Source organism: Osmerus mordax, chromosome 10 (assembly GCF_038355195.1).
Source record: "Osmerus mordax isolate fOsmMor3 chromosome 10, fOsmMor3.pri, whole genome shotgun sequence".
In the NCBI taxonomy this organism is placed as follows: Eukaryota; Metazoa; Chordata; class Actinopteri; order Osmeriformes; family Osmeridae; genus Osmerus; species Osmerus mordax.
In genome coordinates, this window is record NC_090059.1 from 464,020 (window position 1) to 479,652 (window position 15,633).

A 15,633-nucleotide genomic window follows, 5' to 3' on the forward strand; every position below is an offset into this window, starting at 1 on the left:
TCTCCAGTCAGCTGTCTGACATTCCGCACAAAAGATGAGTCGCGTGGACGTGGTGACAAATACTGTCGCTGGATCTTACTAGGCCCTATAACTCAGTAACACCATTCTCTACTGCCAATCATCCAGAATTATTAAACATTACACAACATTGACAGGAGATGGCGTTGTACCCACTAATGCAGGAATTTAATTTATAGGTTACCGTCACATTAACACTGAATCAACTAACAGACATCTCATTCACCGTCTGCATTACGGATCTGGGTATCACTGCACTGCACTAGTAGCCTATGCTTAATTTAAGTTGAAAGGTCATTACATGGGACATGGCTGAATTAGTTAAAGTATATATATATATTAAAATATATCGATTTTTAAACGGTCACTGCCATTGTGTTTAAAGGCTATTATTTGATGATGAGTTGCCATAAATGTTGCATGGCTATGGAGCATACCGCATCTCAAGATAATCTGTTTATGTATGTTACGTTAGTGTGCGCTCGCCCATACTCATGACGTCTTCAAATCTCTGTCTCGCCTTTTCTCCTAGGGAACATGATCATGTGTCGCTTCAGACTGAATCTTGACGATATGCAACACACTTCCCACATTTTCTAGCAAACACTTCTTCATCTTAAAACCTCCTCTGCGCTTGCTGTTGTAACACAGCGGTCATACAGGAAAAAAAGGATATAAAAGGAGCGAGCGCACTTCCTATTATCATGTTGGGTAGCGGTAAGAAAGCTGGGACGTCAGAATCAAAGACAAACGACCCTCTGAAGGATTTGGGTAAGCGTTTGTTGTTTACCTTTTACTTGTATTATTAATGTACACTATTCTGTTAAAATGTACGATTAGTGGACTAAATGGCATATAGGCGGTAATAATAACGTAAAATATCCCACTGCATCTGTGCTGCAAGGATTTACTGTAGCCTATAAAGCCCATGCTTAAAGGCTAGGCTACCGCCGTAGACACATTAGGCAGGCTACGGCTTTTGCTGCATAAGCCACCAATTAAAGATGTGGGCTAGTTGTATGCGTAATATGGTAGGTTTGATTATACATTATGTATTCATTTATTATACATCTCCCAACTTTTTTATTAAGCAAATTATATTCAACGGCCGCATCCTCTGTTATAAAAATATATAGCTAATTATAGAAAAAGGCTGTCCCACCGACATTTGAAAACAAACTCATATATATTCTCCTACAATTTTATATAGCATAGGCACATAGCTCAAGTGTAATTTCAATGTATTTGTATCAGTATGTTCATAGACAATTCCTAAGCTTTTTGAGACGGTTTCAGACCTTGTAAGACCTCATAGCTTACACCAGGCATTGCATTATTTTCTTACTTGGACACATTCTCGAATAAAGACTAAAATGGCAAAAATGCGGAAGTTATCACAACATTTTATAGTCATTTATGGTAATTACTGAGATTTAAAAACTATATGATTCAATTATTATATTTCCATGCTCCAACCTTTCCCGTTAATGTTGTGTATGTGCCTTTACTCCAGACTGCTTTGACAGCCCATAGACCAAGTCAAAGCCCTATACACAGTGAACCTACAGTTTTGGTTGTTGATACTGGCCTAGCCAACTTTTCTGCAAATATAAATGAAGGGTAATGTTTGGTGTCTAGTGTAGCTTGTTTGGAGGCTTCCCACACCCCTATAAGCACAGTTGCTTACTCTGGCATTTTAAACAGCTCAAGGTCAACACTGGTTTCACCATTTCCAACGCACACAGAAAACACCTCAGAAGATACTTTCTTTTTTAATTGAACATATAGACCTATTCACTTTGGTACTCGCAATGTGACTGGAAATGTACAGAGTATAATATGACTTCAATATGCTGTTGAAGATCTCCTTGTGTCTTGAGCATGGTCCTGCTGCATTCTGGTGTTACTGATTCAACTTCCAAACCCACGGTGGATAATCGTATTACCACTGCTATTAACACTAGTACACTGTAACAGTCTTAACAGTCTCAGAGGCCAAACCATAACTTACCTTCTAGAGTCTTTATGAAGCTTACAAAGTAGATTGAACTTCCTGTGTATTTATGTCATATGTTTTGAGTCTGTTATTCAAAAATCAGTATTCCCCATGTTACAACAGCTCTATTAAAACATGCAAGATAAGGAAGAATGATGAATAGTTTAGAACTCTGATGAATAAATACATCTAAAACCACGACAGCAATTAGCTGTCATTACCTCAACATCTTATTACCAAGACAGCATGAAACACTACCCTTTGATACACAACACGTGTCAGGTGGCTGAGTGGTGAGGGAATCGGGCTAGTAATCCGAAGGTTGCCAGTTCGATTCCCGGTCATTCCAACTGACGTTGTGTCCTTGGGCAAGGCACTTCACCCTACTTGCCTCGGGGGAATGTCCCTGTACTTACTGTAAGTCGCTCTGGATAAGAGCGTCTGCTAAATGACCAAATGTAAATGTAATGTGTCAAAAGTGACCCAACAAAGATTTTATTTTCTATCTTCCCCAATAAATGAATTGAATCATTCAGTTGAATCATTCAGTATTCCTCAATTAACTGTTTTTTGATAATCACAAGACCTTATTGACATTTTTTTTATTCATTTTTGTATCACCACCCTTCTAATGCACAACATGAGTCTAAAATGACCCATATTCATTTCCTATAATATTTAATGTATGGCTGAGTATATCTTTTGAAATCAATTCATTTAATAATTTTTGTAATTCATTACAAATTAATTAGTATTTCTTAAATATCTTGTTTTTGATTGCCGCAAATACTTCTTTTTCTTTTCATACTTTATAAACAACTGTTTTTGTGTTACTACCTTAAGTTTACAAACATGCAGGGCTTGACATTAACATTTGTGCTCACCAGCCACTGTGGCTATTGGTTTTCCAAAGTTACTAGCCACTCAGCAATTTCATTAGCCACAATTTTCTTTGTCTCCTCTTCATTTTCATTTTTCTCTTTTGTGTTGGTGTCTGCCCTCCAGGTTTTCCTACACCTGTTATGTGCCGCCACATCCTTGCCTTGCAATGAGTTTATTATTTTAGACAGGGTCCTCAAGTTTGATCAAAAGCTTGGAGTGAGATTTAATGTAGGCCTATGTTTTTGGGAGTCAGGTGGCTGAGCGGTTAGGGAACCGGGCTAGTAATCAGAAGGTTTCCGGTACGATTCCCGGCCGTGCAAAATGATGTTGTGTCCTTGGGCAAGGCACTTCACCCTACTTGCCTTGGGGGAATGTCCCTGTACTCACTGTAAGTCGCTCTAGATAAGAGCATCTGCTAAATGACTACTTGTAATGTAAATGTAAATGTTTTGACAGGTTATGAAACATTACAGAAATTATATCCAGAGCACTCTGGATATCACTAACTAGAAAGACTATTAATGCAGTATAATTTGAAATAAAATGAAGAAAGACATCTTCAGTCCTTCCCATACCCTCTAACATTTCCCTTAGTTTCAGATAACGTAGGCCTAAGCCAGCGAAATTCAGCCAAAGCTTCTGGTTGCAAAGCAGTTGTAGAGTTTTTGACTGCATCAATAATAATTTAGCCAAAAATGGGCTATATCACCAAATGTTCTAGCCTCTCTGGAGTAAATATAAAAAATGTTAGACAAGCTTTCTTCCAACTTACCTTCTCCGTCACGTGTGTTCGCGCGTCTATAGGTGCGTTCGACTTCATGCAGCCGCCACTTGAAGCAACCAATGGCATTCTCAGCTTCAAGGCAGCTGGCTGCAGCCGGCTGTCGGCGCCACCGGCACTGCATGAAGTCGAACGCACCTTATGTTGCTTACCTAGTAACAAACGTACGGTGACCGAGACTGTTCCATGTGTTCGCACATCTATGTTGCCTAGTAACGAACGCACGGTGACCAAGACTGTTTAACACCCTAACCCTAACTTCACTCTGTGTGCCTGCGCCTAGTCCATTAATGTATACAACGTTAGCAGGACAACTTGGTTGGCGTCGCCTTCTCAGCGTGAGAAATACAAGCACGTTTTCCCTGGGTCAAAATGGGTCTTCGGTGCTCCAAAAAGAAAAAACAGTGTTACCGTGTCACCTTATTAGCAGACATCTATGTATTTTATATTTTTTTACCATTTCATAAATAATGGAGGCTGTGCTGGAGGAAATCATTTTGCTTCCACTTTAGATTAAAATAGATAGGCTAATATATTGACAATAGTCCAAGCCCCATGGTGCTATCATGTATGGTTCAAAGATTATTAAGGTTTACCTCTTTACATATGCAAACTGTTTATCTAACTATCTAACCGCCAACTGATGATGTCAGGGTTATGCGGAGTGCGAACCGGAAACTAACCGGAAAACAGATGTAATCATTTCCGCTGCTGTGCTAACCAAACGGCAAACCCAGCTAGTTCACACAATCAATAACATTATTATCATTATGAGCATTTTGGGCGTTTAAATTATTTCACTTTGAAGACCATGTATTTATCCAAACCGTTTAAGTACCAGATGCGGGAAAATCCGAACAGTGAATTTTACTGCGTATCTCAGTGTGAAATGTCCGGATGACCTGATGTCGTACCGCCTGGCTAAATGCAGAATTCCCATATATCTTGTAAGCTGCCCTCCTCGACCTTTTTGGTGTAAAATTGACCGACATGTAAAATGATTTACTTTGTGACATGACGCGAACGAGACGTGGCTGCCGCCTACAGTAGCCTAACTGTACGTTCACACTGCAGCGTTTTTTAACGCTCTGCACCGCTCGCCTTCCCACAGTGCCCCACGCTCGGGGGCGTGTTAGACAAGTTAATACAGAGTTTTAGTTCTCTAAGGTCACTGTTGTAGTCATGGCCAAGCGTGCAAATTTGGATTCATGTACTCCCAATATCGATCAAAATACCACTTTTACACAACATTTATGTATAAATACCGAATTTTTACTAGTGCAAGATTACAGTAGAATACATGTTACGCCACCGGTCACTCAACCAGTCGTTTGTAGGCTGGGCTAGCGAGCTAGCAGTGGCACAGAACAGTCATGTAATGTGACGAGACTGAATTTAAAAGTAGGCTATGAAAACACACTAGGAACACTGACGACATCGGCAACCATGCACCATGCATTATTAGTTTAATGTAATCTTTAAATTCAGGCTCGTCACATTAGTAACTTTGTTCCCACAATGCCCTACGCGAGCGTCAACACCTGGTTTCATTGAAAATGAATTGGAAGCAGATGCCCCGCGCCGCCCGCTCCGCTGCAGTGTGAACGCACTGTAACACCTGGGACACACTGCCTTCGATCGGCTGCGATCTGCTGCAACGCGCCTGGAAGCGCCTCCTTTTTTCTTTCGGTGCCCATGTTATCAAATGGGACTGACCACACTGGCTGCGAAGCGCCATGATCGCCTGCGATCGTCAGCGATCGTTTCGGCAGCTGGTCTAATTTTTTCGCGAGATGCTTGCGAAATCGGCTGCAGGATGATGAAATACACCATATTAGTTGATATATTTGAATAAAAAAACATGTTATTAAGATTTTACTCCATTAATTATAGACTACGGTAAACATTTGTAAAGTTTATACTTTACAAATGCCGATTACCTTTATAATTACACAATGTTGGTAACGAACGTCCTTTACATGTGGTTACCCTGATGAAAACGAATGAAAATAAACGGATTGATCCGTTGAGCTAGCATGCCCGTAGTTGTTTTGTTTGTTTGAGAGAAACGAGTTGTCATGTGTTGCACACAACACACACGCGTGCAGACATAGCCTACCGAGAGAGAACCCGTAAGTCGATTTCTAAAATCAGCATAAAATGAATTCTCAAAGTTGAAAAGCACAGGGAGTTGTTGTATGACCCCCAGCAACAATTTTACAAGGACAACGTAGATGATCAATGCTGGGATATAGCCAATGCCATGTTTATGTACCATGTCAGCAAAGAGTAGCTGAAAGGCTTGGTTACCGGCGCGGAGAAATGCGTGTCTGGTGTGAACAGCTTTTGCTCAGTCGTAGCCGATCGTGGCGCTGCGTGGCCCTTCGCAGCCAGCTGTTCACACCAGACGCGCATTTCTCCCCGCCGGTCACCAAGCCTTTCAGCTACTCTGAGCTTTCCTTTACGCTGACATGGTACATAAACATGGCATTGGCTATATCCCAGCATTGATCCTTATCTACGTTGTCCTTGAAAAATTGTTGCTGACATACAACAACTCCCTGTGCTTTTCAACTTCGAGAATTCATTTGATGCTGATTTTAGAAATCTACTTGGGGGTTCTCTCTCAGTAGGCTATGTCTGCCTGTGTGTTGTGTGCAACGCGTGACAACTCGTTTCTCTCAAACAAACAAAACAACTACGGGCATGCTAGCTCAACGGATCAATCCGTTTATTTTCATTCGTTTTCATCAGGGTAACCACATGTAAAGGACGTTCGTTACCAACATTGTGTAATTATAAAGTCTACAACTTTACAAATGTTCACCGTAGTCTACAATTAATGGAGTAAAATCTTAATAACATGTTTTTTTATTCAAATATATCAACTAATATGGTGTATTTCATCATCCTGCAGTCGATTTCGACTGCACGAGTGATTAATTGCGATGACGGCTCCAATAGAAGTTATAGCGAGCACATAGAACTTTATATATATTTTCTAATCAATGTATTTATTCCCAGGTGTTTCGCATTTCCTTTTATTTTCTTCGTGCCTACACTATATATTATCATTCCAGGTTAAGAATAGCCTACCAATGGAGGCTGCGTTGGAAATCGTTAATCAAACTGTTGTCAGCATTTTGAGTGGAAATTTCATTTGCATTTGTGCACGTCGGACTGGCCCTTGCAGCGGAACAACAGTGCATCACTGTTGTGCAACAGTGCAGCGGAACAACAATGCATCACGCAAGCGATGCATTGTGGGTAGCGACGCGACCGAGTTGAGATTTTCTCAACTTTATGTAAATGAAGAGCGATTTTCGCTAGCGATGGCTAATCGGAGTGTTTTCTTGTTTCTCGTAACATAGCAACCATGGTAAACATTTCTAGCTTTCTAGGTTTCAAGGTGGAGGAGAAACTAATCGTTTGTGTGGCTGCTTACCCAGTCCTGTACGATACATAGCTGTATTCGTACAGATGTTAATTTTTTTGTAAACGATGCATGGCGCAAGGTTGCCGAAGTTGTTGGTGCTTGTACTTTCAAATTCAGTCTAGTCACATTACGTAACTTCGTCCTGTGGTAACTAGCTAGCTAGCCTGGCTGGAACTCGCTACTGTATCGTATCGACAGATTAGCAGAGACTTCGAGTAATATAATAAAAAGTTTTTTACACATGTCAACGTGTATGTCTATTAAACAGTTTTGTATTTTGTATATAAGTTGTATTTTGATCGATGTTGCGAGTACGTAAACCCAAGTCTGCACACTTGGCCATGACAACTACAACAGTGACTTTAGAGAACTACATTCTACATTAATCTGTTTGAAACGCCCCCGAGCGTGGTGAACTGTGGGAAGGCGAGCGATGGCAAGCGATTCGCGTCGCTGCAGTGTGAACGCACTGTTAGGCGTTTGGGATTTGTCCTAGGCGCTCGGGAAAACGGCTTGGGCGCGCGCCTACATTTTCTCTATGCAAAAAAACCCTGACAAGGTGTGGTGTGTGAGCGTCTGAACTGGTTAAAATGCGTGTGTCTCACGGTCAATGCGCGTGAAGCACGAGAACCCTGTTTTAGATGTTCTTTGAGAAGACTACAATACAAACTATATAGAGACAGATATATAGAATTCCACCTGCCGAAGTGGCTAGTAAGAGTGACTGCTTTACCCGCCACAGCCGAATTCTACCCACATTTGGCGGTTGGGCGGGTGTTAATGTCAAGCCTTGCACACATGGGTCAAAAATTACCCGTAATCACTATAGAATTTGGTAGAAACTTCAGATATTTGTAAATGTCTTTCACCTGCCACACATTTCACAACTCAACACTGCTGTTCAGGGGCAGGCGCGTTGCACCCAACACCCACACTTTTTCTGCAGTTTTGCCACAGTTTTGCACAAACGCCTTGCGTCGAACTGCCACCGTAGCTACATTGTAGGCTGTGTGTAGCGATTATATTGCCTGAGTGAACAGAACTGCGTCCATAGCAACGCTCTGTTTTTCATGGCAACGGTGTGTTATATTTCGCAGCGGTCTTAACAGACCACATTCTACACTGGAATTCAACCAATAGTCCAGTACTTTTAAGAAATGTAATGCAAGTATCTTTAGTGTTTGCCGTACACGTGTTATCACCGTTAATGTGTTAAATCAATGTAAAGCTTAACTCTTTAATACTGGTACAAATTGCTATCGTAATTAGGTAGATACAACCTGAGCTAACGTTAGCTAACTGAACCTATCATTTAACATTAGGCTGTTAGCTAGCTAATATATTTAGTTTGTATATTTGTAGTTTGTAACAAAAATAATTTCCCCCTGGGATTATTAAAGTATTTCTGATTCTTTAGCAAGTCTACTGTTGTGTATTTTAACCAGAGTTTTGACTTATTTTTCGTGTATTCCGAGTGTTTTTATACTTTTCTAGTATCACTCATTTAAATGGGATGCTTTTTATATCTTGTATGTTATACATGTTGTACACCTCTGTCATTGTATCCATCGTTTCTATTGTTAATAAACAAATCACATCCATCCCCCACACTTTTGAAAAGCTTGCTACGCCCCTGCTCAGGGGGGCAACTACCCAGTGTCAGAGGGGTATGCAGCAGTGTAATGGTTGAACATACAATAGTAATCAGTAACCAACATTGTAAACATTTAACAAATATATTAAGTGCAAAGTCCTGCAAACAGGAATTCAAAATAAAACATAGCAGCTGTAATTGAGAATAAACTAATAAAATGTTGGTTAAACAACAACTTGGTCACACATACAAATAATAACCAAACATTTTAAACATGTAGTGCAGTGTCACACCACTCATGACCTGTGATTGCTCACTTAATCAGCAATGGCAAATTCTTTCTCATGAAGACTAGCATTTCTGCTCTCTCTGCTGTAAGTCTATTTCTCTTTTCATCCACAATGTTGGAAATTGTGCTAAACACTCTCTCGATTTCTACACTAGTGCAGGGGGCAAAGAGGTATTTTGTGGCAGTGGCAGCAAGACAAGGTAATCGGTATTTGTTGAGTCCCCAGTACTGGTATGGGTTGTCTGAGGCAGCGATGGTTTTCTCTGCAAGATATCCATGCAGTTGGACTGCAGGGCTCGAGCTGCTTGCTGCACTGGGATCTTCACACTCCTCCACGATTTGGTCAAACTCTTGCATAAAGCTGCTCTTAATTGGTGCTGCTGATGCTTCCACCCGAGGGGCCTTTTCTTGTGGCTCTGCAGCCTCTGATGCTCCAGCTGTGCTGCTCCTCAAGTCTTCCTCTAGTTCCCCTGTCAGTGCATCTTTTGCACGCTTTGCAGATTGTGCACTTGTAAAGTATCTGAAACAGAAATAAAACATGGGTTAGGCTAAATATGAAAAACTTTATGACACAACTTGAGGCTGATTAAAGTAATATACAAATGTTCATTTGTATAAACTATATAAAGAATGTAGGCCTTATATACTTTATGTTCTACATGTTTAAAAAATTTACAGCATGGCATCTCATCAATTACAGTAGTAGTGTTACTGTGGAGAGTAAAACAATCTATAATATAGACCTAATGTAATTAGTTTAAAATCTTACCTGTCTTTATATCTCGGGTCCAGCAGGGTGGCAAGTGCATATAGGGGTTCATCTTCCACAATGTCGAAGCGTTTGTTGACAGCTTGAAGCAGGTTTTTTTTCATTGTTTTGATTCCAGTATCTGCATCGCCTTCTTTAGCCAGGATGCGTTTGAGGACGGTGACAGCTGGAATGACGTCGGCGGTGGAGGCAGTCGATGAGCTTACTTTCCCCTTGTCAGCTCTTCAAATGGTTCCAGAACTCTTCCACCTTGTTTTGAAGTCTTGTTGCAGGCGTTTAGGTTGCATTAGCATCTGGATATCTTGCAGCCGTGAATATGCAAATGTGGAATCTTTAAAATGTCCCACAATGTGTCTACCGATTTCAATGGCATCGCTCACGCTCCGTTGTGACAGTAGTCCCATGTTGACTACAAGCTGCAATGTGTGAACAAAGCAGTATGACATGCACTTTATTCAAAGGAATGTGAAACTGGTAAAGCATCTCCTTCATTGCAGCCGAAATGGTATAGCTGGTGTGTGAACCATGGAAGTTCTTCGCTTGAAGCATAGCACTGTGCGGTGTACAGCTCGTGTCCAACCAGTGGACAGTTAAAAATAAAAGCAACATTGGACACACAGCAGAGCTCCATATATCTGTAGTGAAAGTCATTGCCTTTACGTCTTTAATCTCTTTTGAGATGTGTTCGCACACTTTTTTGTACTGTTCTGGCAGTGCGGTCTCAGAAAAATACTTGCGCGATGGAAGAGAGTACCTTGGCTCTAAGTGTTCCAGTAGGCGACGGAAGCCCTCGTCTTCAACAACTGACATTGGTTGAGCATCTAAAACAATGAATTCTAAAACTTTCTGTGTTATTGCCAATGCTTTCAAGCTTGCCGTTGGAAACTTTTCGCGTTGTTGAATGCATCTGCCAAAGTTAGTTGCTGGGCTGTATCGTCTCCTGCTCCTTTGGTTTTATTGAGCTGCAGGAATTCGGCATGCTCCTGAGCATGGTGATTTTGGAGGTTTCGATTACATTTGTAGTGTTGTACTTCGTAGTACTACCACCACCCCTCGAAACATTTTGTTTGCAAATGTGACATTGCAAACAGCCAACAAACTAGTTGGCGTAGCAAGTGTGAAATATTTCCACACAGCCGACCCTTTGGCTCGCTCCATGTTGCTAATGGTTAACTCAAGTCTTCCAGCATGCAACACACGTGCTGCTGACGAATGACGTAGGATGTGCTGGATCTTTTATTTCTGTCTGTTCCAATACATACACTAAACATCTCAGCCCATGTGGGACTTTATCCCTGAGGCACTGGGGTGCCCCGCTTATACACACATGATACTCTAAACATGAACAATGCATGCATATAACACATCCTCTATGCTCTCTATCTCTCCTGATCCACACTACTGGAGCTAAACGCCTTGTCTGTGTTCTTCCCTCTCTACCTCCAGGTGTTGAGAATGATGAAGATGTGAAGCGGATGCTGAAGGGTTCCAGCATGGTGAAGGTTCGATCACCTCGCTGGCAGAAAAGACGTACTCTCAAGCTCCTCGATGATGGGGTCACTATCTGGTGCCAGTCCAACAAGACCTCCAGCAGGGCCAAGGAACTACAGTCCTGTGAGTGTGCAGTGTCCTGTCACACACCTACACCCCCACAACACCCCCCCCCCACCACATATACACCAACACCCACATACTCACCTACACACCCACAACCCCCCCCCCACACACACATATACACCCACATACATACCTACACATCCACAACCCCCCTCCCCCCCCACACACACACACTCTCACACAACCACAACCACCCCCACACATATACACCTACACACACATACTCACCTACACCCCCACACACCCATAACCCCACACACAAATACATCTACACACACACACCAACCCACACATCTACACACACACACACACACACACACCCACAACCACCCCCACACATATACACCTACACACACACATACTCACCTACACCCCCTAACCCCACACACACACATACATCTACACACACACACCTTCACACACCAACCAACACATCTACACCCACTCATCTACACACACACACCCAGGGGTGCTGCCAGGAATTTCGGGCCCCATGGCAAAAATTCAAAGTGCCCCCCCCCCCCTCGCGCCGAAAATCGGACATATGACGTGTCGCGGTTGGCGCCCTCTGCTGGTAGTGCGGGAGGGTTAATTAATGGATTGCTTCTTGGAGTTCGATAGTAATGGGGAGCCTGGGGTGCTGCTGACTCATCTGTTGTTAAGTTTGTTAAAAGGGGCAGGGAGTCGGGACAATGATTTAATCTGAATATCTTGCTAAATGTTTCCCTGCACTGATTCAATGTTGAAATGTTGAAATGTAGGCTAACACTGTACCCAGCTAACAAAATGACGTCCCCAGGCCGTCGCTTGTTAGCTGGGTAGCTAGATAGCTTATATGGACATTAAACCAACAGGTTAATACCACTCACAGATTGGCTACCCACCTTTCTTGGTAAAAAACTGGGTTACTGATTGAAACCCTCTCTTTTGTCTATCCTCTCTTTCTTTTTTCTCTGATCTTTTCTGAAACCCTGATTTGTGTTTACGGCCCGACATTCTAGCGACTAGTGCATCTACTGACTGCAACTTAACACCGTCACCGCGCGCTAAGGCAGGATCAAACCATTTCATGCAGATACAGGGGGATGGTCGGGCAATATGGATGTTTACTTTTTGGTCAATAGTGATATTTAACCTTTATTGCCAAACACAAGTAAAAACAAAGAGATCATTCATTGTATTATTAGCTTGAGTTCAAATACATTATTTAATATGACATTACGTAGGCCTACTGTACATGCAAGTCTTGAATAACTATTTAGCTGGTCGGCTCCGTGACGCCGGGTAAATTGGGCTTGTGAGACTGCTCACCAAAAGAGGGGAACCCACTTGTCTAGCAGATCAAGACATTTCGTAGGTACCTATAAAGTAGCCTCAACTTTCCTAGACTTTCAGCTACATGCTGAGGGCTCACGACCAAAAGACTAAATTGAGTAACGCGTTACTTTTTTGAACAAGGAACTAGTAACGGATTCATTCAATTAAATAAGTAAGTTAAGTTAAGTTACTTGTTACTTAACAAAAGTAGTCTGACTACTGTAACGCGTAAAGGCCGAATTATACTTCTCCGACTCCGTTACGGACAGACGGACGGAGTCGGACGGATTGATTGAATTTATAGTACTCCGAAGGCTGTGGGTGCTGAAAACAATTCACCGCCAGAAGAGTAGGTGGCGCAACGTTTTTTTGTAAGTCGTCATCGAGTGTTTATTTACCTAGGTTATCGAGAACTCGGAGCAAATGTACAAATTAGCCGTTTCATCAATAAAATACGCACATTTTCAGCAACTACACTGACCATTTCTCGTCACATTTGAATTCAGATGCTGATTTACATGTACTGTTTAGCTGAAATATGAATTGTAAAAACTTACAGCAATGCCGGTCTAAGGATTCTGTTTGTCCTGTTTATCACGGCAACCCCGCCCCTGACGCAAGCGGTTCTTAATACGGACCAATCACAGCCAAGGGGTATCCGTAAAATGATGGACGGACAGACGGATAGTCAGGAAAATCAGGAGGTGCACATAGAGCTCTCCGAGGGGCTCGGCGAGGGCACGGAGAGGGAATTCCTCGTTGGAGAGGGCGTTCCCTGTGTCCGTCTCCGTAAAAACGGAGAAGCATAAATCGGCCTTAACACTGTAGAGCACACACATACAAGAAGTATCCAAAAGACAAATTCCTTCTCTGCCTATATCCAATTCCTCCCAGGGCTGGTAGGAGCGGTGGCCAGCCACGTCAGCAGCGCCTGGGGGACTAGTCCAAGTGCTCAACCATTGTCCTGACCAGGGACATGTGCAGGAGAGCAATCCGTTCTACATGTTTGAACCCTCGTGCTGCCTTCGGGTCACATGACCCAAAGGTTCATAACGAACCATCTTTGTGTTTACCCAATTTTAACCAATACAAAAACAAATTAAAATAATTTTCTTTTAACCTTTGCAATGTGGGGGGTCTGAGACAGCCTAGCTGTTAAAAGAAAATGCTTCACTTTGTCTTTGTATGCGGTAAATCTGTCGCAATACGACGGTGGGTCACAATGACTGATGGGTCAGAATGACCCGAAGATAACACAAGGGTTAATTAGGGTTCTTTGCAGAGGACACAGAGCTTGGATAGTACATGCAAATCCCAAATCAAAAAGGCCCAAGAGATAGGCCCCGTCATTTCCCAGGTGGGTTAGGTGGGAATCAAACCCAAGACTGCACCACACGGCTCTCTTCAGTTCAGTACACATTAAACATAGGAAACCTTAAGTATATATTTTTTGTATTTCTCACAGAAAAGTATTGCAGTAACACATGGCTGGTCAAAATTTTTGGCACTCTTAACTTAATATTTGGTTGCACACCCTTTGGAAAAAATAACTGAAATCAGTTGCTTCCTGGATGGATGGCTTTGTTGCCATCCATTTCTGGATGCTTTTTGATGTATGTTTGGGGTCATTGTCCTGCTGGAAGACCCAAGATCTCGGACGCAAATCCAAATTGCTTTCTGACACTGGGCTGTACAGTGCAACCCAGAATCCTTTGGTAATCCTCAGATTTCAGATGGGTGCCTTGCACACATTCAAGGCACCCACTGCCAGAGGCAGCAAAACAACCCCAAAACATAATTGAACCTCCACCATATTTCACTGTAGGTACTGTGTCCTTTTCTTTGTAGGCCTCATTCCATTTTCGGTAAACAGTAGAATGATGTGCTTTACCAAAAAGCTCTATCTTAGTCTCATCTGTCCACAATACGTTCTCCCAGAAGGATTTTGGCTTACTCAGGTACATTTTGGTAAACTGTAGTCTTGCTTTTTTATGTCTCTGTGTCAGCAGTGGGGTCCTCCTGTGTCTCCTGCCCAAGCGTTTGATTTCATTTAAATGTCGACGGATAGTTCGCACTGACACTGATGCTCCCTGAGCCTGCAGGACAGCTTGAATTTCTTTGGAACTTGTTTGGGGCTGCTTATCCACCATCCGGACTATCCTGCATTGCAACCTTTCATCAATTTTTCTCTTACATCCACGCCCAGAGAGATTAGCTACAGTGCCATGGGTTGCAAACTTCTTGATAATGTTACGCACTGTGGACAAAGGAAAACCTAGATCTCAGAAGATGGACTTGTAACCTTGAGATTGTTGATATTTTTGGTTCTCAATTCCTCAGACAGTTCTCTTCTACTCTTTCTGTTGTCCATGCTTAGTGTGGCACACACAATGCAAAGCCTAGGTGAACTTCTCTAATTTTTATCTGCTTTCAGGTGTGATTTTTATATTGCCCACACCTGTTACTTGCCCCAGGTGAGTTTAAAGGAGCGTCACATGCTTGAAACAATCTTATTTATCCACAATTTTGAAAGGGTGCCAAGAATTTTGACCAGCCCATTTTTTGAATTTTGTGTGACATTATGTCCAATTTGCTTTTTTTTTCTCCCTTTTTTTGTTTTGTTCCAATACACACAAAGGGAATAAACACGTGTATAGCAAAACATGTGTTACTGCAATACTTTTCTGTGAGAAATACTTGATTTTCTGGAAACATTTCTGGGGTGCCAACAATTTCGGCCATGACTGTATGTAACTGGTAGATTGGTCGGTTGTTTCAAAACATTTTTGCACTTAAATAGTAAAGACTATCTTCGTAAGTGTGCCTTAATGTGAGGATAAATGTAATGTATTGCTGTATAGAGACAGGTTCTATAATTGAACTGTGGGGTGGATGTTTTCAGTGTTTCTTTATTGGCATCAACTCAAATTTTAA

At 42.0% G+C, this 15,633-nt stretch overlaps 1 protein-coding gene across 3 annotated transcripts in view; it reads left to right on the plus strand.

Annotated features, from left to right (window-relative positions):
• Positions 1-644: 644 nt before the first annotated feature.
• Positions 645-15,633, plus strand: part of LOC136950446 (1-phosphatidylinositol 4,5-bisphosphate phosphodiesterase delta-3-A-like) — an 84,227-nt gene continuing 69,238 nt past the window's right edge. For all 3 annotated transcript variants that reach the window (XM_067244789.1, XM_067244790.1, XM_067244791.1), the window contains exons 1-2: positions 645-789; positions 11,212-11,379. In XM_067244789.1, the coding sequence (XP_067100890.1) occupies positions 723-789; positions 11,212-11,379 (235 nt within the window). In that variant the 5' untranslated portion in view covers positions 645-722. The remainder of the gene's footprint in view (positions 790-11,211; positions 11,380-15,633) is intronic.